General features: G+C 53.8%; 1 protein-coding gene across 1 annotated transcript; it reads left to right on the top strand.

Moving 5' to 3' along the window:
- CLSTN3 (calsyntenin 3) lies at positions 1-27,727 on the top strand. Its single transcript, XM_061204220.1, has 18 exons — positions 1-322; positions 2,722-2,844; positions 3,286-3,481; positions 5,090-5,298; positions 5,561-5,710; positions 5,968-6,153; positions 6,729-7,010; positions 7,836-7,948; positions 11,160-11,322; positions 12,056-12,112; positions 12,831-12,988; positions 13,120-13,268; positions 18,794-19,020; positions 19,322-19,492; positions 20,683-20,828; positions 21,067-21,202; positions 26,596-26,798; positions 26,901-27,727. The coding sequence occupies exons 1-18, from the start codon at positions 259-261 to the stop codon at positions 27,039-27,041; spliced, it is 2,874 nt and encodes a 957-aa protein (XP_061060203.1). The 5' UTR covers positions 1-258; the 3' UTR covers positions 27,042-27,727.

Genomic DNA, 27,727 nt, shown 5'->3' with positions numbered 1-27,727 from the left:
GAGCCAGGACGCCGGGCTCCAGAGCGAAGGAGAAGAAGCCACTGCCAGTCCCCCACCTCAGCCGCCCAGGTTGGGGGGCTGCTCAGGTCTGCTCTATGGACTAGGGTGGGCGGCAGGCTCCTTTCAGTCTCTGCCCTGCTGCCTGCTCTCTTCCCTCCCCTCCTTGGAGAGCCCCTGCATCCCTCCCCCTAGGGGGAATAAGCGGACTTGAGGCTCCCGGGTAGAGCGATCGGGGCCCTGCCCTGCCCGCGCCACACCATGCCCCTCCTGCTCCTGCTCTTCTTGCTCGGCTCCCTGCTCCCCTCCAGCTCCTGCAACAAAGGTGAGTGAGGCGGGGGGCGGGGGCACTGAAGGAGGGGTCTCAGGGAGGGCGGGGGGGGGGTCGGGGTGGGCAGGAGCCCTTAAGGCTCCCTGGCACATGACAGGTGGTTCTTCAGACCATCCCCCTTCCCATCCGTCTTCTCAGACCTGCCCCCTTCTCTTCCCCCTCGCATCCCCCTTCCCACATCCTCCTCTCTGGTCCATCTCTACCCATGTGCTTCTCTTGCTCCCATTTGGTCCCCATTCCCATCCTGGGGTCTCTCTCTCCCCCTCCCCCAATCTCTCCCTCCTGGAGCTATCTCAGGTCTCGGAAGGACTTGCCCCTGAGGGGCGATACACATCTCTGGGCGGGTCTCCGTTTCCACCGGGGTGTGCCGGGGCTGAGGGGCGATACACGTCTCTGGGCGGGTCTCCGTTTCCACCGGGGTGCGCCGGGGCTGAGGGGCGATACACGTCTCTGGGCGGGTCTCCGTTCCCACCGGGGCTGAGGGTGTGTGGCACGTCCATCTGGTTCCTCTCCATCCCATCCTGGGGAGAAACTGTTCCCTGCAGCTCAGCAATTCGGAGCACGTATGTTTTGGCGTGTTCCTCTGCATCCATAACCTTCCGTCTGCATACAGCTGGGCTGAGGGTTACCAGAGCTGCCCTCTCTGCAGACAGCAGATAAATTCAGCTGGGTGAGGCCGTCTGAGGGACCAGGAGGGAGGGAGGGGGTGGGGGCCGAGGGCTCAGGTAGGTGGAGATGGGCAGGGAAGGGCAGAGGTGTGGGAGTGCTAAATGAGTGGTGAGAGGGGAAGGGAGAAGGAGAAGGGAGATGAGGTGTGGGAGGGGCTGAGAGGGGGGTGTACCAGGGTCAAGGTGGAGGCCAAAAAAAAAAAAAAAAAGAGAGAGAGGAATGAAAGGGAAATCAGGAAGAACAGGTGAGGAGAGGGGGAGGGGGCGAGTCCAGGAGGGAAGAGACAGGGAGCCCAGGAGTCAGTGAGAGGAGATGGACACAAGGAGAGAGTCGGGGGCCAAGAGGAAGGCAGCAGAAGGGCAGGGTGGGGCGTGAGCTGTGCGCAGCCCCTCCATCCTCGGCTCAATCTCTGACCTCAGCTGGCTCTGAGCCTCCTGCCACTTCCCGTGCTGCCTTTTGGGCACCATCTTGAGGCTTTCTCCTCCGCCACTAGAGAAGGGGGTTATGGCGGGTCCTCGGCGAGGAAGGGGCCGGCATTCAGATACCAGAAGGCTTTGGGGGTTGTCACTGGAAGAAAGAATGTAAATCAGGATTTCTTGCTCACCATGACATACTGGGGATGAATTTCCTTTTGGAGACTCAGTTTCCCTCTGATGATGTGTCTTCCTCTGCCCAGGTCTCGCTGATGGGCCATCGTGGATGTGCTTTGGGAGCTTAGGTGTTGGCTTGATGGGATTCAATAGAGCAGGCAGTGGAGGTTGGCGTTGGTGAGGGGAAGGGAGCCCCTCACCAGGCTGGTGGGAGATTGGTCCTGGGGAGGAGACGTGATTGAGTTGAGTCTGGTAGCAGATGGGGAGATCTGGAGGCTGAGTGAGTCCCACATCCATCGTGGATTGGCTGGTGGCTGAAGGGAAGAGGGGTGGGGTAGGCGAGAATTAGGACTCAGCCATGAGTCTGTATAAGAGCGGGGTTCAGGGAGTGTGGGGTTTGGTGGCCTTCTGGGGGACGTAGGACTGTGTTGGTTATGACTGTGTTCTCTGGGTGTGAGGGTGAGAAGCAAGGAGAGGATTTGTCGTGTTTCTAGGCCAGTTCGATAATCCCTGAGGATGTCGGCTTTGCTGGGCCCAGTCATTCGGCATTGATTCCTCTGCTCCATCCCTGCCCCTCTCTGTCCTCCTCCCTCTGTCCTATATATTTTCCCTTCTCTCTTTTCTCCTCTTCCCTCTCCTCTGGGAGAATGGCCTTAGGATGGGGCTTGGCCGGGAGAAGAAGGGATCAGGATTGAAATGGGGTGGTGGTGGTGGAGATGATAAACAATCAGGATCTCAGGAAGCTTCTAGTCTGCTTTTCCTAATCTCAACTCTGCCCTTAATCTATCTCTTCCCTTTTCCAGGGCCTTCTGATGGCCCACCACTGCTCCCTGAAGGCCCAGTGTCCACACTGTAGCTCTTGAAATCCCTAAAGAAAGTCTCCACCTTCTGACCAGGTTTCCCAGGGGACATGGCAGTCCGCCTCCCCCCAGGGCAGGCTGTGGCCATGGAAACTGTCTCTCCCGTGACCTCCTGCAGACCCTCTGCCTCCTTTCATGGATGACTTCTTGTCCTCAGTCCTTTCTCCTGCAGGTGTTTCTGCAGGGGCTGGATAGGGTGGTGATGCTGGAGTGTGTTGTCTGGAGGTGGAGGGCCGGCTCACAGGTGCTTCCTCTCCTCTCCCTGGGGGGGCAGCCAACAAGCACAAGCCGTGGATCGAGGCGGAATACCAGGGCATCGTCATGGAGAATGACAACACGGTTCTGCTGAACCCACCACTCTTTGCTTTGGACAAGGATGCCCCCCTGCGCTATGCAGGTCAGTGGGGTTGGGGCAGAGGAGGGCGGGTGGGATAGAGAGAAGTGGGCGGGAGGGCAGGGGCAAGGGAGGAGAGGGGAGGTCCTGGGAGGGAGAGCAATGAGGACGTGGGGGAAGAGGAAGAAGTAGACTCCAGGAGGAAATGGGCCACGGCGAAGAACGGTGGTAAAATAAAGGGGGCCAGAGAGGAGGACGTGGGCAGGTGGGGGTCAACGCAGTCAGATTTTGCCAGATCTCAGACCTGGGGGCTCTGAGAGGTTGCCGCTCAGGGAAGCTGGGGTTGGAGCCGAATGTCTGATAATTAATGCTTTTCCATGTGCAAGAGAAGGGACGGGGGTTTGGAGGGAGAGGTGAAGTGGGAGGCTGAGGGGGGTTGGCGAGTGCGAGAAGGAGACCCTGGAGGTGATGCGGGAGCTGCGTCCTTCCCTCCCCCCCGGCCAGGTGAGATCTGTGGCTTCCGGCTCCATGGGTCTGGGGTGCCCTTTGAGGCCGTGATCCTGGACAAGGCGACAGGAGAAGGGCTGATCCGGGCTAAGGAACCCGTAGACTGCGAGGCCCAGAAGGAGCACACCTTCACCATCCAGGCCTACGACTGCGGCGAGGGCCCCGACGGGGCCAACACCAAGAAGTCCCACAAGTGAGGACGCTCCTGCCCCTGCCCTCTGCTGCAGGCCCCCCCCTCCTCCCAGGCCCCCCACCATCCTCTGTCCTCGCCGTCACTGACTATCGACCCCCTCCCTGCTCTGTTCCTGGGGTTTAGGGACGGGGCCTTGTCCTCCAGGAGCCTTCAGCCAAGGGGACAGAAGCATGTGGTAGAACTCGGTGGGATCTAATCTTGGCTCTGCCTCTTATGACCTTGGGCAACTTCTTAGCCTTTCTGGATTTGCTTTTCCTTGTCTGTAAAATGGGGTGATGATTATGCCTACTTCTTCAGGTTACTGTGAAGATGAAAGGAGATGGTTTGTATAAAAAGCAGGCACTGCAGTGCCTGACACTGAAAGGGGTCAATACACGGAGTCAGGATGCTGAGAGAACGAGGAAGAGGACGGTACATTCAGCACACGCCCAGATTCCTTCCGACTGTCCAGCCGTCTGCAGTGTGTGCCACACTCACACACACACACAACATGCACACGCACAGCAGTGGGTGAGGGTGGGCAGGAGATGGCTACGGCAGGAAGAAGGCTGGGGCTCAGGGCTCCGACATCTGTTCCCAGCTCACTTCTCCTTTGAGAATGGGAGGAAGATGGGCAGTCAGGACTCCTGGGCCACTACGAGGCACTAGAGATAAATCACTCCTTGTGATGACTCAGTTCCCATTTGGAGACAGGACCCTTGACTCTGGGCCCTGGGTGTCAGGATCTGGGCTGGGGGCAGGGCTCAGCATGAAGGGCTTAGCCCCCTCCCCAACCTCTGCTTGCCCCGCGGGGGCCTGGGCGGGGGAGGGGGCACGGCTGGCTTGCTCACTGCACACGTCAGATGACTTGTGACTCTGGTACAAATGCCACTTCCCTGAATATGGTTGCTTTTAATTTGGTTTTTATTCTGCATCTTCCTTTTTTTCTTTAAGAAGGTTTATTTATTATTTTTTTTATTTTTGGCTGCGTTGGGTCTTCGTTGCTGCTTGCAGGCTTTCTCTAATTGCAGCGAGCGTGGTCTACTCTTCGTTGTGGTGCGATGGCTTCTCATCGCGGTGGCTTCTCTTGTTGCGGAACATGGGGCCTAGGCACGTGGGCTTCAGTAGTTGTGGCCCACGGGCTCTAGAGCGCAGGCTCAGTAGTTGTGGCACATGGGCTTAGTTGCTCCGTGGCATGTGGGATCTTCCTGGACCAGGGCTTGAACCCGTGTCCCCTGCATTGGCGGGCGGATTCTTAACCACTGCACCACCAAGGAAGTCCCTGCATCTTCCTTGATTATCCCATTGTATTTGACTCTCAGGAAGGAACAACCTGCTGGACACAGAATCCTCTGTCTCACGTGGCTGTCCCCAACCTATAGCATTCTGTACAGAAGTCATCAAAATCGGCCGCTGGTATCCCCTGGGGTCGTTCCTCACCCAGCACATCAGTCACCCTTTCCCCGGTGCTTCCTGTCCCTGGCTGTGCCTGGTGCCCTGGTTGGGGGGATAAGCGTGCCCACTGCCCCAGGCTCCAGGACCTGCTGGTCCTGCCTGCTCTGCTTCCCTGTCTGGACTCCTACTGGTGGCTGACTCTTCCTCGTCCTCCTCCCGCTCTGGCACCTGCAGGGCCACCGTGCACGTGCGGGTCAATGACGTGAATGAGTTTGCCCCAGTGTTTGTGGAGCGGCTGTACCGCGCGGCCGTGACCGAGGGGAAGCTGTATGACCGCATCCTGCGGGTGGAGGCCATCGATGGCGACTGCTCCCCCCAATACAGCCAGATCTGCTACTACGAGATCCTCACGCCCAACACCCCCTTCCTCATCGACAACGACGGTGAGCCCCTGCCACCCCAGCTGCTCAGCCCTGGGCGCCCGCGTCCCTCAGGACATCTCGGGGCTGTGCCCTCCACTTCTGCCCCTCACATCCTCATTCCTCACCCTCCTTCCCAGATGTGGAGCCTCCTTCCCTAGATTCCTTCCTCCCAGCTTCCCGCTGTCTAATTCACCTGCTGCCCTGTTAGCTCACAAGTCCTCCCTGGCCTCCCCAGACTTTCTCTAGTGCTCCTGACCCTCTCCATCCCCAACCCCCACCCCAGGGAACATTGAGAACACGGAGAAGCTGCAGTACAGTGGCGAGAAGCTCTACAAGTTTACGGTGACGGCTTATGACTGTGGGAAGAAGCGGGCGGTGGATGACGCTGAGGTGGAGATCCAGGTGAAGCCCACCTGTAAACCCAGCTGGCAAGGTGAGGAGCTCCACTCTGGGACCTGTCTTGTAACCCATCTTTCACTTTGGTCTCCCTTTTCATCCCTTCTGACAACCACAGGGGTTAGGCTAGGAGTCAGGGGAGGGATATTTGGGGCAGGCTTGTAGCTGCCTACCCTGGCTGGCTATTTTCGTAGGAGCTTGAGACTGTCCGTGGATGTGGCCAGAGCAGAATGGATAGGAGGGGCTGCCTTACCCATCTCCCTGTCCACTGCCAGCTCCCTCTCACCCCTGCAGGCTGGAACAAAAGGATTGAATATGCACCAGGCGCTGGGAGCTTGGCTTTGTTCCCTGGTATCCGCCTGGAGACCTGCGATGAACCTCTCTGGAACATTCAGGCCACCATAGAGCTGCAGACCAACCATGTGGCCAAGGGCTGTGACCGTGACAACTACTCAGAGCGGGCACTGCGGAAACTCTGTGGTGGGTGTGCCCCCCTTGGCTCCCCGGGCCTGTCCTCTGTGCCCCCTACCCCCAGCCTCTGCCTGAGCCTCCTCTGCCTCTGTCTTAATAATCTGTCTTGGGAATTCCCTGGCGGTCCAGTGGTTAGGACTCTGCGCTCGCATTGCAGAGGGAGCAGGTTCAACCCCTGATCGGGGAGCTAAGATCCTGCAAGCCGCGTGTTATGGCCAAAAACAGAAATAATGAATCTGTCTTACATCTTCCTTTGCCCATCCATAGATGTATATATCCGCCGGCATGTGGTTATCTCTTGTGGTCCAAAGAGCACATAAATATGTGGTTGGCAAAGATGCATGATTGTGGCCCAAGAAAGGCACCAGATACATTATGGGACAATGGCAGGGAGAGATGAAGAGTTGGAGTTGAGGTCACTGGAGAGCTATTCCTAGCCATTCCTTTCTCGTCTCTGAAAGGCCAGAAGAGGCGGTGAAAGTAGCTGTAGGAAATCTTTTCTTGTCCCTCTCTCCCTGCCTGCATCCTGTTCCCCATCTGCTGCCTCTCCGCTCTGACACCTGTGCCTTCTGGGGCTCCGGCAGGCGCGGCCCCTGGGGAGGTGGATCTGCTGCCCATGCCCGGCCCCAATGCCAACTGGACGGCGGGCCTCTCGGTGCACTACAGCCAGGACAGCAGCCTTATCTACTGGTTCAACGGCACCCAAGCTGTGCAGGTGCCACTGGGTGGCACTGCTGGGCTGGGCTCCGGGCCCCAGGACAGCCTCAGTGACCATTTTACCCTGTCCTTCTGGATGAAGCACGGTGTAACTCCCAACAAGGGCAAGAAGGAAGAGGAAACCATCGTGTGTAACACTGTCCCAAATGGTGAGCCTTCCTTAGGGCACCCGTCTGAGTGTGGAGAGACTGGCTTCTTGTCCTGCCTCTGTCGCTGTCCAGCCTGTGACTGTGGACGTGTCACTCCTCTCTCTTCATCTGTAAGATAGCAGTGCTAGGTTTCGTATTGCTGTGATTTACTCCCAACATGACAAGCTGAGACCCTACTGCTCTCAGAGTGATGGAACCGCCCACCGCCCTTCTCATTTGCAGCTGCCTGATCACCCTGCATCCACCGTGTAGTAGACTGCCCCCCAAACCTGCTCCCCTTAAAGCCCCCCATTGCCGTAGAAGAGCCTGAGTAATGCTGTGCCCCATTCTTCCTCTTCCACCACCCCATCCTCCTCCTTTAAGGGCTAGTGGGCTCCAGCCCCCAGGACCCCTCTTCCCTCTATGGCAGTAGCACAGCCCTCTTGGGGGGCTCAGCCTTGACCTGCTCTTTCATTTCTGCCTCTTCTCGGAGCTCATCTCTCTTGACCTGAAAAGGAGTGTTGCCCATGAAGTTTGTATTAACCAAAGGACCGGTAAAGATCTGGGTGGGGGCAGGCTGGCCAGTGTCCCCCCTCAGCCAGTCAGAGTGACCAAGAGAAGCCCGACGCTGGACTCTGTGTGTGTGTGTGTGTGTGTGTGTGTGTGTGTGAGAGAGAGAGAGAGAGAGAGACAGAGAGACAGAGAGAGAGAGAGAGAGAGAACCTGAGAGAGAGAGAGAGAACCTGAAGGGATGAAGAGAATCAGGCATCCCCTCCCTCCTGGTGCTTTGAAGCTGTTCTTGCCCACGCTTTGTGTTTGACCTCTGTCCCCATCCTCTGCCCTCAGAGGACGGCTTCTCTCACTACTCGCTGACCGTCCATGGCTGCAGAATTGCCTTCCTCTACTGGCCTCTGCTGGAGAGTGCCCGGCCAGTCAAGTTCCTCTGGAAGCTGGAGCAGGTGAGGCCGGAGCCAGGCTCCTGGGAAAACTGGGTGGATGTAACTTGCTTTCAGAGGAGGAGGTCCTAGGGCAGGGGTGTGCATTTTCTGGGTTGCCCTGTGTCCCTTCTTTCAATCTCCACTTTCAGTTCCTGACTATTTTTACACCCCCCTGCCCCCCACCCTGGCTCCGTTCTCTTGTTCTCTTTTTTCCAAGCCTTGTCTCTTGCAGAAAGCACTCCTGGATTTAAAGGAAGTAGGGAACAAATTACTACGAACACCAAACCCGACCAACCATCTTTCCCCTCTTGTTTTCTTTCATCTGTTTCTTACCTAGAATCTTACCAGTGCAGATCCTGACTCTCAAGCAGTCAGCATGTTGTAATTGAGGAAATAAGTAATCTGAGGTACATAGATTAGGTTTGAGTCCCGCTAGGGGAACTTCCTAGCCATGAAATCTTGGTAAATATGTTTACAACTCAGTTTTTTTTTACCTATGAGTTGAGGATAATAAGAATTCTATATCCCAGGGTTGTTGTAGGATTAAATGATGTAATAGACCTTTATAGACTAAAAAGCAGTATATATATGTGTGTGTGTGTTTGTATATTTATATATCCATGCACATATATATATATATACACACATATATATGTTTATAAATTCTCACTATTTTCATGGTTATGAGGGATAAATAAAAATGGGCAAAAAAGAAAAAAAAAGAAAAGAAAAATCTCTTGAGCCAACAGTTGCAGCCTCTTCTTTATTCATTCTCCAAGCTGACCACAAGGACCGTGGGGATGAATTGTGTTTCCATCTCCTTCTGTTTTTCTCGTAAGCCCCGGTGGAGTGGCTGAGTAAGCAAGTGGCTGAAAAAAGGCAGGAAATGGAAGAGAGAGAAAGGGGAACGAAAGCCCACAAACTGGATAATTGAGGGCTGTCTACAAAAGCTTCTGCTTTTTGTGGCACTCTTTTTTTATTTTTTAATTTATTTTTTTATCTTTTTAAACATCTTTATTGGAGTATAATTGCTTTACAATGGTGTGTTAGTTGCTGCTGTATAACAAAGTGAACCAGCTATATGTATACATATATCCCCATATCTCCTCCCTCCTACGTCTCCCTCCCACCCTCCCTATCCCACCCCTCTAGGTGGTCACAGAGCACCGAGCTGATCTCCCTGTGCTATGTGACTGCTTCCCACTAGCTGTCTATTTTACATCTGGTAGTGTATATATGTCCATGCCACTCTCTCACTTTGTCCCAGCTTACCCTTCTCCCTCCCCGTGTCCTCAAGTCTCTTCTCTATGGCTGCATCTGTATTCCTGTTCTGTCGTGGCACTCTTTTAAAGAGATATTCTGCCATTTGCTTCTTCTGGATCTTTCCCCCATGTTGCTAATACTGGTAACATTCCTCTTTCTATTTTTCTTTAATTTACCCTTATTTATTCAACAAAGATCTAGTAAATACCAATTCCCTGCCATTCTGCTAGGTTCTGGGGATACAATGGGGTCTAAGATGGAACAAAATCTCTGCCTTCATGGAGCTTACATTTTAGTTGGGGAGATAGATTTTTAAAAAGTAAGCAGACATATACACATGATAAATTGTGATAAATGCTGTGAAAGAAGAAGCAAGGGACTGAGGTAGAGAATAGGAGGCAAGGAGAAGGGAACTCACTTTAGATTGGATGTTCAGGGAAGGCCTGATGGAAGTGAAATGTAAGCTCATCCTGAAGGATGAGACAGAGCTGTGAGGAGAGAGAGTTCCAGGCAGAGGGAAGAGCAGATGCAAAGGCCCTGAGGCAGGAAAGGAATCAGCATGTTGCAAGCATGGAGAGAGGACCAGGGAGTTAGAGCACAGTGGACGAGGGCAGAGACTGGGTTTGAGGTTGGAGAGCTGGATAGTGATCAGGTGTATGGTGGACTTTGTTGGTTGGGGTCATTTGGATTTTGTCCTATGAGAAGTCTTTTGAAGGGTTTACAGCAGGGACGTGACCTGATCAGATTTACATTGTAAGAAGATCCCTTTGTATATGTATATGTATAACTGATTCACTTTGCTGTACACCTGAAACTAACACAACATTGTAAATCAACTACACTCCAATTAAAAAAAAAATCTTAAATTTTGAAGGTGCTGCTCCACCAAATTTGGGATGTATTTCTCAAATTAACTAAAAATTTTTGGGACTTCCCTGGTGGCATGGTGGTTAAGAATCTGCCTGCCAATGCAGGGGACATGGGTTCGATCCCTGGTCCGGGAAGATCCCACATGCCGCAGAGCAATTAAGCCTGTGTGCCACAACTACTGAGCCTGTGCTCTAGAGCCTGTGCTCTAGAGCCTGCGAGCCACACCTACTGAGTCCGCGAGCTGCAACTATTGAAGCCCACGCACCTAGAGCCGGTGCTCCGCAACAAGAGAAGCCACCGCAATAAGTCCGCGCACTGCAACGAAGAGTAGCCCCCGCTCGCCACAACTAGAGAAAGCCCGCACGCAGCAACAAAGACTCAACGCAGCCAAAAAAAAATATTTTTTTTTTGTTGCAAAAATAGGAAGGATTTTTCTAATTTTGCTTCAGAAAAGATTTGTTTACAAGTAATTTATTTAATTTGCAATTAGCTATGATTTTTCAACAATTGTCATTTATATTTGGGAACATTTGTGAAGTGAGGAGAATCCAATCTTTTCAAATGTAATGAGTTGTTAATGAATACTAAGTTTGACAACATTAAATTCAGTAGAGATTTAAAGATTAAAAAAAAAAAAAAGGAGATCCCTTTGGCAACTATGGGAGGAAGGTATCGGAGACACCGAAGAGTGTAAGTGCTCAGACGAGACTGTTGCAACAGGGAGAGACTGGGGACTTGAATGATTGGGTGGCAACGGAGATGGAGAAAACGGCACAGAAACCCACAGCTTTTGGTTCTGTTTGGACTCGGGATGGACAGCACCTGCTGACGGACCGTGTCGTACTCCTCTTAGGAATGTTGATGCTTTTATAGGTTTACCTGCAGAGTGGAATTTTAGGTACGAGGTTGGAGCCTGATAGATTCTGGGCAAGGATATTATTCCTTGAGCTGGGTGGGCAGCAATTCACTAGTAGGACCTGTGGATAGGACAGGGTCTATGAGGGACTGTCCCCTGCCTTCCAGGAGGTGGGGCAGTGCCTTGCGTTCGTTCCCTGGGGATGATGTGACTGACAGGTTCCTGCCCTTCCCCACCCCCCAGGTCTGCGACGATGAGTGGCACCACTATGCTTTGAACCTCGAGTTCCCCACGGTCACACTCTATGCCGATGGCATCTCTTTCGACCCTGCCCTCATCCACGACAATGGTCTCATCCACCCGCCCCGAAGGGAGCCTGCGCTCATGATTGGGGCCTGCTGGACTGGTAAGGCCCGCTGAGCTTCTCCACGGAGGCGCTGATGGTTGGGGCCTCCCGTGGCTGATGGAGGAGCAAGGGCAGCCTGACCTCGTGAGCTCATAGCCCTGCAGTTGGGCAGGGAGGCTGGGAAAGATCTCTTGGGGAGGAGACCACAGCCCCTCAGGTCTCCTTCCTGTTGGACTGGTCATCACCTCTGACTCGGGGGAATTTCCTGCTCAGGCACCACCAGCATCTTTCTCTCTGTAACTTCAGTCACTTCCCACTTTGTTCCATCCCAGTGATGATGATTCCACAGCCCGTTCCCCTGCTGGAGGACGGTAACCCTACAGAGGGTCAGCAACCTTCTAGCTTTTAAGCTGTTTCTTTCATCTTTTCCTTCTGGGAGGGTGTGTGTGTGTGTGTGTGTGTGTGTGTGTGGTGTGTTTGTGTGTGTGTGGTGTATTTGCATATGTGGTGTGTGTATGTATGTGGTGTATGTGGTTTGTGTGTATAGTGTATCTATGTATGTGTGTGTGTGTGTGTGTGTTGTACCAGAGCCCTTGTGTTTCCTCAGCAGCATATTTGGAGTTTGTCTATAACAGAGGCCTGAGATAATCTCAGACATGACAAAAGAAGGGCTGGGATTCAGCAGAGAGGTTCAAGTCCTACACGGGCAGGGGCAATGCCTGGAAGACCTCCCCGTCCTCTCTGTCAGTCTGGCCGCACATCCCTGAGCTCACTGGCACTTTTTCTCCCCCAGAGGAGAAGAACAAAGAGAAGGAAAAGGGAGGCGACAACAGTACAGACGCCACAGCAGGTACTTGCGTGTGAGATCTGGAGGCCGGAGAGCTAGCATCTCAGCTTAGGGCTCCGGCTCCCGCGTCGGCGCGGTCCTACCCGGCCTCACCGTTCACCGCCTCGCCCACCACCAGGGGGCAGAGCCTCCGAGCACCGCAGCCAGGCGGGCTCGCCCGGGAGAGGGCGGCCAGATGGAGCCGGGCTGGGCGCCGGTGTCCTTTCCTGCCCAAGGAGTGAAGTCGAGGGTCCTCGTGCTGGCTTTCCGCGTGGCAGAGCGCAGAGCGCAGGGGGCAGGAGGCAGCCACGCGGCCGGGAGAGCTGGGCATCCCTGAAGCTCACGCGCCTCCTTCCCGGTGCTGCCCGCATGCACCGTGAAGACCCCCTCGCGCACTCTCCTCGTTTTCTGCCTTGAGTCTCCTCTTTCCTCCCTTTGGTCCTGCTTTCCTTCTCTTTTTGCCTCTGCCGGGAGCTTTTCTCATTTCTGTGGCTTCTATTTTTCGCCCTCCGTCTCCGCCCACCCCCGGTTTTATTCTGTCTTCTCGCTCTGCCTTGTCCCATCTTCCCTTAGCCTCCCTTGCCGCTCATCAATCTTTTCTTCTTTTAGCTTCCACCTGGCTCCTTCCCGTCTTCTTTCTCCAGCCTGCTGCTCTTTCTCTCAGCCCCCTCTCCTTGTGCCTCCCCCTGTACTCCCCCTCGCCTCCTCTCACCTCTGGTCCGCCCCTGTGTTCCTGCCCTAGGAGACCCCTTGCCGATCCACCACTACTTCCACGGCTACCTGGCCGGTTTCAGCGTGCGCTCAGGTCGCCTGGAGAGCCGTGAGGTCATCGAGTGCCTCTATGCATGTCGGGAGGGGCTGGACTATAGGGATTTCGAGAGCCTGGGCAAAGGCATGAAGGTATCGCCCCTTCCTCTGGCCCCCTCCCTCCAGGCATGCCCCCTGACCCTGCCCTTCCCCACCCCCACCTCTGCTCCCTTCCTCTCCCGCCTCTGGTCGTGCTCTCAGCCCTGTCTGTGTCTGGGGCCCAGGTCCACGTGAACCCCTCGCAGTCCCTGCTCACCCTGGAGGGGGATGATGTGGAGACCTTCAACCATGCCCTGCAGCATGTGGCTTACATGAACACTCTGCGCTTTGCCACGCCCGGCGTCAGGCCCCTGCGCCTCACCACTGCCGTCAAGTGAGTGTTGGGTGGGCGGGCAAGTCACAGAACAGAGCCAGTGTCAGAACTCCTTGGCCTTAAGCACCGCCAACGGCTAGGTGCACCTCCCTCGTTTTAGGGATGAAAAACTGACCTGCCCAATTGACACAGCAATGCTGGAAGAAGAGCCTGGACCCGACTCAGATTTTCCAATAAAGGGTTCATGACTCTTCCCACTGAAGCACACCTCCAGGATTTGGGGGTTTTAATCTCTGTGTCTCTGTGCTGATACGTAAAGTGGGTACTGGATTGGGAGCCAGGAGACCTGACACTAATTCTGACTCAGTACTAATTCTCTGGATGACCTTGGGCAAAGACCTCTAGTTGCTTGATTCATCAAGCTCTTGCAAGATCAAACAGGATGATCTAAGTCTGGTGATTGGCAGCCTATGGCCCCAGGATCAAATCTGGCCTGCTGCTCATTTGCATATTGTTTATGGAAATGAGCTGCTTTCACCCTGTGATGGCAGGGCTGAGTAGTTGGGACAGAGACTGGTACAAAAAGTCGAAAATATTTACTGTCTGGCCCTTCATAGAAAAAGTTTGCTGACTTTTGAGTTCTAAGTGAAGGATTCTGAATTCTTTCAATGAAAAATTGTGCATTACTTCAAGGTTTAAGTATATTAGGTATTTAAAAATACACATTGATTGAGAGGTCATGAAAGCATAAGAGTTATGGACACAGAGTCGTTTACTTACTAGCTTTTTAAAAATAAATTTATTTATTTAATTTATTTATTTTTGGCTGCATTGGGTCTTCGTTGCTGTGCGTGGGCTTTCTCTAGTTGTGGCGAGCGGAGGCTACTCTTCGTTGCGGTGCGCGGGCTTCTCATTGCAGTAGCTTTTCTTGTTGCGGAGCACGGGCTCTAGGCGTGCGGGCTTCAGTAGTTGTGGCACACGGGCTCAGTAGCTGTAGCTCGTGGGCTCTAGAGCACAGGCTCAGTAGTTGTGGCACACGGGCTTAGTTGTTCCGCGGCATGTGGGATCTTCCCAGACCAGGGCTCGAACCGGTGTCCCCTGCATTGGCAGGCGGATTCTCAACCACTCCGCCACCAGGGAAACCCCTTACTAGCTTTTTAGCACTGAGAAAATGCCATAGAGCAGGGATAACAACAGAATCTAACTCGTGGAAATGTTGTGAGGGTAAATGATAGAATCCAGATCAAATGCCCAGTGAAATGCCTGTTCTGCCAACACTGGCTATTGTTATACAAAGGCATTTTCACCCCGTATTATGTTTACGGGGCAGTTTTTAGGAGCTACTGCCATCTAGTGGGTGGATCACATAATGTAGGGGTCAGGATTCCTGTGTTCCCTTCTCCCCTGCTCTGCCTCAGTTTCTCCAAAAGCTATCTGAAGGGAAACATCTCTGACTTGTCCCTATCCTGGCATGGGTGGGTTTGGAGAGGAGAGGGCTCTGAGCCCTGGACGGTGACCGGGCATGATCGTCAGGCCTCCCAGAGCTTCGGAAGGCAGGGGCAGGGCTTTGGGGAATTGGGCTGCTGGTCCATGGTGTGGTCCTGGCGGGGAGCTGAAGGCCACGGCAGATGAGGTCACGTGGGTGCAGATCTGCGCTGAGGATGCGCCCCACCGTGTTCTCATCAGAACTCTAGCTGTTAGAGGGCTCTCACCCAGCTACGAAGGTATGAAGGGCTTCATCCCTCAGGGACCAAGGAATGGCCTCATCCCCTTCGTAGGCTCAGGAGCCACGTCAGAGGGAGGGCTCTGTCTTCTGGCTTAGGGTGGAGCTCTGCATGGGGCAACCCCACAAGCGGGGAGTTGACACCCTCTTTGTTGACTGGCTTATCTGAATTCCTCCAACCTCTTTCCTGCCCAGGGAAGAGGCTTATCCAAGGACTGGGAACCTGACTTTGGTCCTTCAGTAGAGGGAAGGGGCCTTTTTCCTTTATGAGGTTAAGGAGAGAAGTCTCATTTCTCCATTTTAGGGCTACCATGTGGTTACTGCTACCCTAACACTTCCTTGAGGTTGAAGGAGAAAATATAGAGGGGTGTGTGTGTGTGTGTGTGTGTGTGTGTGTGTGTGTGTGTGGAACAGGGAGAGATACCCAGCAGCACCTTCCTTCCTGTGATGCATATCCTTGCCCTGGTCCATGTGGCTTCCCTACCTTCCAGTGTTCAGTGCTTGGACCTCTGTCCATTTAAAGCCAGATTTATGCAGCCATTCAGTCAATGTAGGTTTCCCCTGAGTTTTTAATTTTTTTTTAAATCACTTGGATTCTTGGAAAGCGCATCTGGCTACCACATCTTTTTCTCTAGCTTTGTTCTCTTTTCCTAGCTCTTGAATTTCTTCCTGCTTGTTGTAACCTCTATCTAGAAGTTCTGCCAGCACCTCAGATAAACGAGCTAAAGCTTAATAATGAACTTCGATGCCTGAACTAGCCCCTCCCCCTGAATTCTCTGCTTCTGTAATGGTGTCTCTGTCCTTGCAGTTACCCCGGCTTGCAGCTTCTGAATCGCCTTTGATTCCTCCGTCTTTATCCTCCACACCCCATCGGTTACTAGGTCACCTAGATCCCGCTCTGCGCCCATGTCTGGCATCTGTCTCCTATTCTTCCATGTCTGCTGTTATGACTCCAGCAGCTCTCATTACCTCTCATCTGGCCTATTGCTCTAGCCTCCTAACTAGTGGACTATCTCTAGTATTCTAACTTCAGTTCGGTTTCTACCCAGAAGCTAGGTTAGTGATCTGAAATGAGAATGTCCATCCTCACACTTCCCTGCTGAAGAAGACATCCATGGTTCCCTCCTGCCCACTGCACAAAAATTGCACTCAAAGCCCATGACCATCTGGCCCAGTGTTTCCTGCCTCATGTTCCTCTACTCCCCTTCGTGTGTTCCTCACCATCCGCTCTAGGGTCAACTTTCTGCCCTCCTCCAAAGGCTAGCTCACTTGCTACCTCTCTTCATTATTCCTACCCTCCCTTGCCAAATGCCCCACTCCCATCCTAGCCAGAAACAACCTCTCCCACTCTGAACTCTCGTGGGTTTGTGTTTGTTCCATTCATGTGATGGTGACCATGTTGGCTCTTGTTTTAAGGTTTGCGTGCCAATTCTAATGTCTTGACCAGTTCATTAGTGTCCTTCGGGTCTGGACCAGCCCCCTAGTACCTTTTGGGTCCCCTTTGGATCACCCATCATAGTGGGAGTGTCTGTTGGAGTCTGTGCTTCCAGAGTTAGCTGGGGTTGTTTTCCAAGAGGCTTTGATCCGGGTCTCGCTGGACGACTGTGCAGACTGTCTCAGGCCCTGCTCCTTATGGCACAGGAGCTCAGCAAACTGTGGGTTTGGTACCTTCAGGGGCTCTGCGTTCATGGTATCCGCTGAGGTTACACCTTCTCCCTCTGGCTACAGTAGTCAAGCTGGGCCTGCTCGGTAATACGTGTGATAGTCCTCTCAACAAAATCATTTCTGTTAGCCCAGGTGTATGGACCACAGGCCCTGCTCTGGAATTACCACCTCCCCTGTGAAGACTGCTTGTTCAAGGGGCACTTCCTTTTTTTTTGGCCGTGCTGTGCACCTTGCAGGATCTTAGTTCCTTGACCAGGGATTGAACCTGGGTCCAGGGCAGTGAAAGCACCACGTCCTAACCACTGGACCACCAGGGACTTCCAAGGGGGCACTTGTTTACAAATAAATTTGACTAATGCAAACCCACATGGTGGCTGTGGTTTAGTGGAAGAATCGTGGACTTGGAATGAGAAGAATGGGTTCAAGCCTGGCCTGGGACACATATTTCTTATGTGACCAAGATGCTTGACTTGAGAGCTTTGGTTTCTTATCCCTATTGCAACAGCAGCCAAAGAAGGTTAAATGAAAGAATGTGGACAAAATGCTTCACAAAGCAGCAAGTGCTCTGAGAATTATTGATTGGTTGGAGGCAATCCTGGGAGCGTGTTCCCGAGCTGCCGTGCTATTGTTGGTTTGGGCTGGCTCAGTCCTCTAGGGAGGGTTTGTCTGGCACCAGGATCAGTGAGGCTTCATGGGATGGTGGATGCAGGTCCAAGATGGTCAGATTAGCTCACCTACTGAAATGTGTTTCTCTGATACTGGAGGGGATGAATTGAAGACACTCCAAGCAGGAGGACATCCTTTTTTTTTTTTTAATTCACGTATAGTTGGTTTACAGTGCTGTTGTAATTTCTGCTGTACAGCATGATTCAGTTATACATATATATATGTTCTTTTTAAATATTCTTTTCCATTATGATTTATCATAGGACATTGAATATAGTTCCCTGTGCTATACAGTAGGACCTGTAGTTTATCCATTCTATATATAAAAGCTTACATCTGCTAACCCAGCCTCCCACTCCATCCCTCCCCCAACCCCTTCCCCCTTGGCAACCACCAGTCTGTGCTCTACGTCCATGATTCTGTTTCTGTTTCATAGATAGGTTCGTGTTGTATTTTATATTCCACATATAAGTGATGTCATATGGTATTTGTCTTTCTCTTTCTGATTTATTTCACTTAGTAGGATAATCTCTAGTTGCATCCATGTTGCTGCAAATGGCATTATTTCGTTCTTTTTGATGGCTGAGTAATATTCCATTGTATATATGTACCACATCTTCTTTATCCATTCATCTGTCAATGGACAGTTAGGTTGTTTCCATGTCTTGGCTATTGTGAATAGTGCTGCTATGAACATAGGGATGCATGTATCTTTTTTTTTTTTTTTTTTTAAAGATTTATTGATTGATTGATTGATTGATTGCTGTGTTGGGTCTTTGTTTCTGTGCGAGGGCTTTCTCTAGTTGCGGCGAGCGGGGGCCACTCTTCATCGTGGTGCGCGGGCCTCTCACTATCGCGGCCTCTCTTGTTGCGGAGCACAGGCTCCAGACGCGCAGGCTCAGTAGTTGTGGCTCACGGGCCCAGTCGCTCCGCGGCATGTGGGATCTTCCCAGACCAGGGCTCGAACCCGTGTCCCCTGCATTAGCAGGCAGACTCCCAACCACTGCGCCACCAGGGAAGCCCACATGTATCTTTTTGAGTTATAGTTTTGAGGACATCCTTTGATATGCTCCCCACCCCCACCCCACTTTTGTTGTTGAATATTTTTTGACACGTATCTACCAGATATTGTACTGAACACACTTTTTTTTTTTTTTTAACATCTTGGGTGAAGAACTATGTATGTATATATATTTCTGTAAGTTCAGTTTGTAAAATACTGTTTGATAGATGTTCCATGGTCTTGGGGTAGGGCATTGGTGATGTCATCATCCCCATAGGTCAGGATTGCCTGACCTTCTGCCCCTGACCCCTCCCTGCAGTGGTATCCTCCCTGGAAAGGGTATCTCCCCCTCCAGCTTTGCTATGGGGGTGATGGTCGTGCAGAGACACTATCCCCCTTTCCTCCCCTTTCCCTCCCTGACGTGGGTGCTCTCTGTAGAGGTGGAGGCCCAGAGTGGTGGTCAGAATATAGATTATAAGGGAGGGGGTGATGGGGTCACAGGCTGCCTCTCTCCCTCTTCTCATATAGATGCTTCAGCGAAGAATCCTGTGTCTCCATCCCCGAAGTGGAGGGCTACGTGGTGGTGCTCCAGCCTGATGCCCCTCAGATCCTGCTGAGTGGCACTGCTCATTTTGCCCTCCCAGCTGTGGACTTCGAGGGACCCGAGGGTGTCCCTTTGTTCCCTGATCTTCAAATCACTTGCTCCATTTCTCACCAGGTGGAGGCCAAAAAGGATGAGAGTTGGCAGGGCACAGGTAAGGATGACCTCAAGGAGTGATAGTGTCCAGAGAAGGGGTCCGTGTCTGGAACCAGAGTGAAGGAAAAAATCTGGGGCTGGACGTGAGAGCGACGTCATCCCTCATTCACTTTTCTAGAACCCCTGACGTTAGGAACGAGAGCCAGCGGGAGACCCCCGGGTGTCAGAAGGTTGATGGGTAGTGACGTTTTTGACGATGATGCTGGCAGCTCTCAGGGGATGACCCCGGAAGGGGAGGAAGCATGGCCATGAGGTGGGCCCTTCAGCTCTGACCCAGATCCTGACTGCCTCCTGTCCAGTGACAGACACACGCATGTCGGAAGAGATCGTGCACAACCTGGATGGCTGTGAGATTTCTCTGGTGGGGGATGACCTGGACCCCGAGCGGGAAAGCCTGCTCTTGGACATGGCGTCCTTGCAGCAGCGAGGCTTGGAGCTCACCAACACGTCTGCCTACCTCACCATTGCCGGTCAGTGGGGCCCGAGAACCTGTCCTCTTTCCTTGGGTGAGCCCCTCCCCATGGTCAAGTCTCTGGGAAACTCAGAGGGTCCTCCTTCCAGGCTCAGGGGTGTGGCCAAGTGCCCCCTTGCACCTTCCCTGCCTGGAATGTCCTCTGGCTTCCAGATTGTCCCTAGAGGTGGTGGCTGGGGTTTAGGCTCCTGGTGGTTCTTTCCCAGCTTCTCTCTCCAGCCCAGCTCACCTCCACTTTGGTCTCCACTCTTCTTTGGCTCAGTCTCTGAGTAGCTTTCTTTTTTTTTTAAATTTATTTATTTACTTTTGGCTGCATTGGGTCTTCGTTGTTGCTGTGCGCGGGCTTTCTCTAGTTGTGGTGAGGGGGGGCTACTCTTCGTTGCGGTGTGCAGGCGGTGGCACTGCAATACTCTCATTGCGGTGGCTTCTCTTGTTGTGGAGCACGGGCTCTAGGCACGCGGGCTTTGGTAGTTGTGGCACACAGGCTCAGTAGCTGTGGCTCGCGGGCTCTAGAGCGCAGGCTCAGTAGTTGTGGCGCACAGGCTTAGTTCCGCGGCATGTGGGATCTTCCTGAACCAGGGCTCGAACCCGTGTCCCCTGCATTGGCAGGTGGATTCTTAACCACTGTGCCACCAGGGAAGTCCTCTGAGTAGCTTTCTAATCCTCTAGCCATTTGGTACTCGCCCTCTTCTCTGTCTTGCGTCTCACTAATCTCATGGACACAGCATAGCTTTAAGTCAAGTGCTCATCTCTTAACGTCTGGTGGTAATGATTTTTTGGTAGCTTCCCGGGGAAGCCTCCTCTCTGAAGGACCCTCCATCAGGGAGAATAGGAGAAGATGAGGCGGTCAGTTCCTTCCTGTTTCCGTTCCCTTCCAGAGCCTCACTGAGAACTTCTGTGTTATCCTCTCTCCGTTTCCCCCTGCTGCCACCTCCCTCTGTCCTGCAGGGTGTTCCTATTTCCTTCTCTCCATCCCTCCTCCCAGCTCTCAGAGGAGGGCGGAGGCAGAAATGGAGCCTCGCTTACTCTATCCCAGTCAGTCGGAGCTGGTGGGGACGCAGGGGAGCGTCTCTCCATCGGAGAACTCGGGTCGCACCCCTGTTGAGGGGTGGCAGCTGGTGGGAGTCTGGGAGAGAGACTCCAGGCCTCTTCGCTGGCTCCTGCCCTGAGCTGCCTCCTGGTCGCCAGGGGTGGAGGGCATCACTGTGTATGAAGAGATCCTGAGGCTGGCTCGTTACCGGCTGCGACGCGGGGCTGCCCTCTATGCCAGGAAGTTCCGGCTTTCCTGCTCAGAAATGAATGGGCGTTACTCCAGCAATGAATTCGTCGTGGAGGTACCCAGAGTCCCCTTCCTTCCACAGCCAACCCCGCTGGCGAGGAGCCGGGGTGGGGTGGACTGAACCCGCTGGTGCGTGGGGATGGAAATTGCAGCCCAGGGGACGCCTGGCCCCGGCGGTGGGTGGAGAAGAACGGGAAGCTGGGGGGCAGGGGGGGAAGAGCTGGGACCTCGGGGGGGGGTGGAGGAGGGGCAGGGAGAAGCGAGCGTGCCCACTGAGCCCACTCTCGCCCCAGGTCAGCGTCCTGCACAGCGTGAACCGGGTCACTCACCCCAGCCACATGCTCAGCTCTCAGCAGTTCCTGCACCGAGGTCACCAGCCCCCGCCTGAGATGGCTGGACACAGTCTGGCCAGCTCCCACCGGAACTCCAGTACGTAAGGCTGTGTGGGTCCAGCCGGGTGGGTGGGTGGAGGGAGTGGGTGGGCACGAGCATCCTTCCCTCCACCACTGGGCCTTGGGGGCGGGGTGGGGGGAGGAAGGAGGCGGAGCCATGGATTCTGTTCCCTGTGGAACTTGACTTAGTTGACGGCTGTGATCCAATCCCTTTATCCCCCAGATCATTCACTTTGCCTAGTGGAGAGTACGAGCCTTGGGTCATCACAGGGGCACTCATGCCTGGGATCATGGTCAGTGTGGGTTTAGCCTTTGTTGTTCCTGCTGCCCTCCCCCAGCAATATCAAGTTAGCCCTGGACCTAGGGATCCTCAACAGTGAAGCTATCAAGTATGTATTAAGCACCTACTGTGTACTAGCACTGTCCACAATACAATTAAGAATACAAAATTTATAGGATAGATACAGTTCCTATCCTCAAGGAGAAAGTTGGTGCTATTGCATGTGTAATTATGTGCTATCTATGAAGTCGTAAGACTGTTTCTAAAACAAAATATGCAAACACGCCAAGTATTACATCCAGCTAGAGCGCTGCCCTTCAAAGCAATCTCGTTCCCTGGCCATGATTGTTTACTAGTGATGCAATTTTTAATTCACAATTTAAGAGTTACTTAATTATAGAAAAACTAGAAACTATAAGTATAAAGAAGAAAAGTCAGCCATAATTCCACCACAGTTGACCATTGTTAATATGGTGTTATTATGTGCCAGCTTTTGTCTGTGCCTGTTTTTTTTTTTTTTCTTTTAACAAACTTGGGATCAAACTATTTTGTAACCTAATATTATAAAATGAGTCTTCTCCCACATTGTTAAAAACTGCAATGATTCTGATGTTGCTGGAAGTGATTTTTGGAATCCCTTTTTAGAATTGCTTTCAAAATCAATTTATGAGATGCATTTATTTTTGTTCCTTTTGGGACACACCTTGCTTTTGGCCCAGTTCAGTATTACCCAACTTCAGCATCCACTTTTGTCAGAGTTGGCTCTGGATAGCACTCTGTGTTTGTAAACATAAAACCAACTCTCAAAGGGCAGAGATTTGTCACTTTTTAAAAAAGTCAAAAGGCGTTTTGCAGGCTCTGAAGGCAATTCCCTAAAGAGTTCCAAAAATGCTTTTTTGGAAGGTCATGGTCACTGAACCCTACCCTGAAAGGACAGCTCGCACGTCAGCCGTGTAATCGTAAGAATAATGAAAACATCGGTGTGCCAGGCACCCTGCCTGTGGACTTTACACTTATTAACCCAGTGAATCATTACAGACAACAGATGGAATAGGTACTAGAATTATCCCCTCTAAAGGCAAGGAAATGGAGGCCCAGAGAGGTTAAGTACCTTATCCAAGGTCACACAGCTAAAACATGGTGGAGCCAGGATTCGAATCCAGGCAGCAGGATTCCAGAGCCCATGCTTTAACCATCACCCTCTATACCCTGTCCATTTATGTTTGATGCTTTAAAAAAAAAGTCTCGTTACTTTATAGTTGCACCTAATTTGGGGGAGCTCCTTAGGGCTTCCCAGTATGTCTTTGACCGAGGCTAGCTCCCTGGTACCCCTGGAATTCAGTCTGTTTTCCTCTCCTTGGGCAGTGGCCACCACTGCACTGTCTCTTGTGTTTCCTTTTCCCTGGGACTGGCTCCCTTCATCCTTGCTCTCTCTGAAAACAACTGCAGACGCCTTTTTAAGTGTTCTTCCTGTGATTCCTACAGCAAAGCAGATGGAAGTAGGTGTGAGGAGGGAGTATAAGGCGTAACCAAGTTGCAAAGGTTCTAGGAAGCTTCACACAATCTTTAGAGATGTGTGAGTGAACAAAACCTGTTTTTGTTAAACAGACTTTTGGGGCCATAACTCCCTAACTCTTCCTCCAGTTCTTTCCTTGGGAATCATCCCACTCAGCCTCTTCGGGGTTGGATACTGGGTTCTGCCACTCAGATTAGGCTCAAGGTGCGTCCAGGTTGGCATTGCTGCTGGGCTTGGTAAGACTGTCATCCTTGTTTTCTCTGCTTGCTCTGAGATCCCAACTGAGAGCGGCAGCCTGCTTTTGCCTTTTTCCCTGATTTTGGCCTGAGTAGGACACAGAGTTCATAGTTCACCTGAGGGCCTTGGTGACTGACATCTCTTGAGCTTGTCAGGAGATCCATTTCATCAAACCTGTTCTATGTGCCCTTCCTGACTCTTCAAGGTGTTCTCTCCCTTTCCCCTCCCTCCCAGCCCCAAGAGTGGAGTTACAGGATTGTGGTTTTGCAATTTCAAATTACTCTGACCATGCAAAAGAGTAAGAGATAGAATTCCCTCCAACGAGACAGGGGCTTCATTTCTCTGAAGCTCCTAAGTGCACGAGGAAAGAGAGATCAGTGTGAATCAGGACAGTCAGCCAGGGAAGGTCCGGTGGTGCATTCAGACCTTGAGCTTGGACCTTGAAGGGTAGAAGCGTAGATGGACGTGAGGGAGAACGAGAGTTTGAGAACTGAGGGTGGTTGGGTGGTATGGGGGAGTTGTGTTTAGGGAGAATGAGGCTGTCTGACAAGGGTAAGATGAGCGATGAAGACAACATTTATCCAGTCTTCCCAAACGTTGATGCACGTCACAATCGCCTGGGGAGCAGTAAAAACGCTTGGTGCCTAGGCCATACCCAACCAGTTCAATCAGAAGGTCTGGGGTCGGGAGCCTGGTATCAGGGGTTTTTAAAGATCCGCAGGTGATTCCAACGTGCAGCCAAGTTTGGAACCATTTCCCGGTTTGTTACCTACATGTATCTGAGACTTTGCGGAAAGACCTACAGTGCAATAGGATACAAATAGAAAATGAAATTGGAAGTGAGGAGGAAAGGACAATGAGGAAAGAAGACGATGAAGCCAAGGAATAAGTCAGTTCATAAAATACCTGCCGTGAGATGCTGCGACGTTGCTAGAATGGCCAGAATTTGGACTCTGAGCTTCCTTGTAGCTGAAGCAGAAGGAAAGCTGAGCAGTTAGGAAAGTCCTATGATGGGACCAACCAGTGCTTCAGGAGAAGCCCGGGGACCCAGAGCAGACGGACGTTTCTCTCTAGGCTCTTCAGCAAGGGGGCTCCACGTGGGGCTGTGGACAGGGCTTCGACCCTGTCTCACAATCACACGGAACCAGGAGTTTCACACGGGCCACTGGCTAAAACTAAAACACCCCTTCGTGTTGTCCTTGGAGGCCATTCAAGGCCAGAATCAACTGCTTGGGTCTAATGTAGAAAGAAAGGTTGATGGTACTTCCTAAACTCTTGATTTTTGTCTGTAGCTAATTTAAAGATTCTCCCATCTCCCTGGCCTCCTGGCTGATTAGAAACTAATTAACCATACTTGTCTGCCTGCAGATAGAGGGTCTGCATTTTGTCTTTCTTGTGGTCATTTTCTTATTCCTGGCAGTCAACTTGTCACTTCCTTCACCAGGCCAGGGGCTCAGAGGAACAAATGCATTTGATTAAGGCACAAAACAGAAGCTTTGGCTTGTCGTCATCGTGCCCCTAGAGCAAGTTCACCTGCTATGGCCTCCACTCTGGGGAGGGGTTTCTACTCCTTCTAGAGCCTGGGCTTAGCCACAGGGGCATTCTGCTGTGGGGGGGGGTCACTGCCCTCGGATCTTGCCCACTGACACGGAGACCCGGGAGGGGCTGTTGCCTGCAGAGGAGCAGAAAGGGCAACTCTGCCTCCCCCGTCTCCTCCCCCGTCTCCTCCCCCGTCCCCAGACAGTTGAGAAATTCTCATCCAGCCAGGCCTGTCTCTCCCCGGAACCGGTGCCCGGGAGCCCACCTGGCCTGCTCAGCAGAGTCAGCTCTCGTTGGCCCCAGGAGGGCTATGGGTCGGGTCAGGCTGGGGACCGGCCTGGCAGAGCGCCGTCAGGGCGGCCTCAGGGAGGTGTGAGGCTAGTATGGCTGCTCGGGCAGGGGCTGCTCCCGCACCTGGTTGGCTCTGGAGCGCGTGGCAGCGTGTGTGTGCTGCCGGAGGATGGGTGTGCCACAGGGGTGGGGAGCTCCCGTGCTGTGTGCTTCTCTGCGCTCTGCTCTGTCTTTCAACATGTGAGTCTCAGAGGCTGTGGGTAAATTCGTGTGCGTGTGTGTGTGTGTGTGTGTGTGTGTGTGTGTGTGTGTGACGCATGCATTAATATGCCCTCAGTAACGGGACTGCCCAGGGTCCCGTGAGGCTGTGGGCCTCATGCAGCCTCTGTGGTCAGTGAGCTGCTGTGCCCACACGGCAGGCAGGGGTGCGCACCCATGTGCCGTGCAGTGGCCCAGCTGCCCCTGGCGGCCGTGTGTGTGTGTGTGTACAGGAGGTGGCAAGGCTGTGCTCACGGCTGTTGGCTCTGTGGCCCTCAGGGCCCAGGTCTGTGGCGTTTACACCTTCCTGCAGGGGGTCTCCTGGTCTGCCCAGCTGGCGGGGAGCTGGGTGGCCCTGCACGTGTGGCTCTCCTGTGCCTTGGTGGAGACCCTCAGGCACGTCCTTTCGATGCTGCCGTGCGAGCAGGTCTCCAGGTGGCTGGTGTGGGCAGTTGTGCAGGCCGGCAGAGGCCCGGCGTGGGTGCGGGGCACAGGGAGCCCGGTCCAGCTGGGCGCCCACACGCTCTTCCCGGGCGCGTACCTGCGCCTGCACGTCTGCTTTACTGCCATCAGCTCTAAGGTCCGAGTGAGGGTCCACGTGCCCTCGCCCTTCTGGGTCTCACTGCCCTTCAGAGTCCACGCCCCCCTGAGCCCGGGCTTCCAAGTGAGGCTGCGGGCCCAGAGGCTTGACAGGGCCAAGGGGGAGGTGGGTGTACCCCGAGGGGAGCAGAGGCCTCAGGGGTCCAGGAGGCTCGCGCCCACAGGGAGATGGGAGGCTCTGTCCAGGTGGGTGCGTGAAGGGGCTGCTCTCTGTCCCCTGGACCTGTCCCCAGCTTGGGTGCCAGGCCACACTTGGACCTTGCTCCTCCTCTTACGATGCAGGAGACCATTCTCTCCTCTTGCACTGTCAAGCCTGTGTGGCCGCCTCTCTCCTTTCCCCGCTGGGCTCTGGGCACCTCCTTCCTGGACTACGTGGTCCCTGGGGAAGGCACAGGCAGAAGGACCCGGCAGGGTCCAGGCCTTGCCCTCTGTGCGCTGAGAACACGGCTGCTCAGGGCAGCGTTGGGCTGGGAGCCCTTCTCCTCCGTCGCCCTTGCCTCCTTTGCAGATCTCCCTCCCTCGGGCTCTCTGTCCCTCCCGTCTCTGCCCTTCCCCGGGTGGAGCTCTACTTTTCCTCCAGCTTCTGCAGGGCAGACCCCTCTTCTGGGCCATCACGGACCCTGCCTTCTGCTCGGGGACCCCCTCTGCCCAGGCCCCCGACTCTCCCCCTGAGTGGAGTCGGCTCAGGTGCGCCTGGCTCTCCCCGCAGTGGTCCCGAGCGCGGCGACCCTCATCATCGTGGTGTGCGTGGGCTTCCTGGTGCTCATGGTCGTCCTGGGCCTCGTGCGCATCCACTCGCTGCACCGCCGCGTCTCGGGGGCCGGCGGGCCCCCGGGGGCCTCCAGTGACCCCAAGGATCCCGACCTCTTCTGGGATGACTCAGCTCTCACCATTATCGTGAACCCCATGGAGGTGAGCGGGGGGAGGGGGGTGTCGGCAGAGTCGGGGCGCAGCTGGGGCGCACTCCCAGCATGCGGACTCCCGCTGAGCTCCGCCTCTCCCTGCCTTCCCCAGTCCTACCAGAGCCGGCAGGCCTCCATGGCGGGCACTGCGGGCAGCCAGCAGGAGGACGAGGACAGCAGCGACTCCGAGGCAGCCGACTCGCCCAGCAGCGACGAGAGACGCATCATCGAGACCCCTCCTCACCGCTACTAAGGCCTCCACCCCTCCCCCAGACAGAGAGAGGATTCCGCCCTGGTGAGACAGACACCCCCGCAAAGAGAGAGGAGGACATGCTGAGAGAAGAGACACCCAGAGGGAGCAGCTCTTGGAAGAGTCATCCTTTAATCTCAGAAACCCGTGGCCCTACGGAGCCCGCCCCCTCCCCCTCTCCCCCAGCCCACCCACCTCCAAGCCTCTGGGCTCCTCCTCCCCCGGGGTGGGAGACTTTGGCTGGCAGCCGGCCCCTTCGCTCACCCCTGTCTGTCTCTCCCCATGCCGGCCACGCGCTGTATGGGTTGTAGGCGGGACTGAAGGAAACCCTGTACCCTGCCCTTGCCTACTCTCCTGTCCACGGAGCCCCCACCAGACCCCCAGCCGGGCCTTCCCTGCTTCTCTTATGAGCCCGCCTCTCTCCATTTCCTTCTGGGGATCCCTGCTTCTCCTCCCGGCCCCCTTCCCTCCTCTCCTTGCCTGAGGTCCTACAGCCCCTGCCCTTCCTACAGGACCCGGCTGTGGCTGGGTTGTAGGGGCCCCGGGTGTATTATATATAATGCATATTTTTTCATGTCGTCGTGAGCGCAGCCCCTGTGTTCCGTGTGCAGCTCACAGCCTCGTGTGCGTGTGGCATCGTCACGTCTTGGGGTTAGGGTAGGGATGGGTGTGCTGAGGAAGGGGACACA

Source organism: Eubalaena glacialis, chromosome 11 (assembly GCF_028564815.1).
Source record: "Eubalaena glacialis isolate mEubGla1 chromosome 11, mEubGla1.1.hap2.+ XY, whole genome shotgun sequence".
Taxonomy (NCBI): domain Eukaryota; kingdom Metazoa; phylum Chordata; class Mammalia; order Artiodactyla; family Balaenidae; genus Eubalaena; species Eubalaena glacialis.
This window is presented reverse-complemented; position numbering and strand designations above follow the sequence as displayed.

What these genes read in the sequence shown, in the direction of transcription:
- CLSTN3 (XM_061204220.1), top strand. Translation starts at nt 259, where the DNA reads ATGCCCCTCCTGCTCCTGCTCTTCTTGCTCGGCTCCCTGCTCCCCTCC. An exon ending in CTTCCTCATCGACAACGACG is followed by an intron (nt 5,299 to 5,560) that starts GTGAGCCCCTGC and finishes CCCCCACCCCAG; the next exon opens with GGAACATTGAGAACACGGAG. An exon ending in GCCTGGGCAAAGGCATGAAG is followed by an intron (nt 12,989 to 13,119) that starts GTATCGCCCCTT and finishes TCTGGGGCCCAG; the next exon opens with GTCCACGTGAACCCCTCGCA.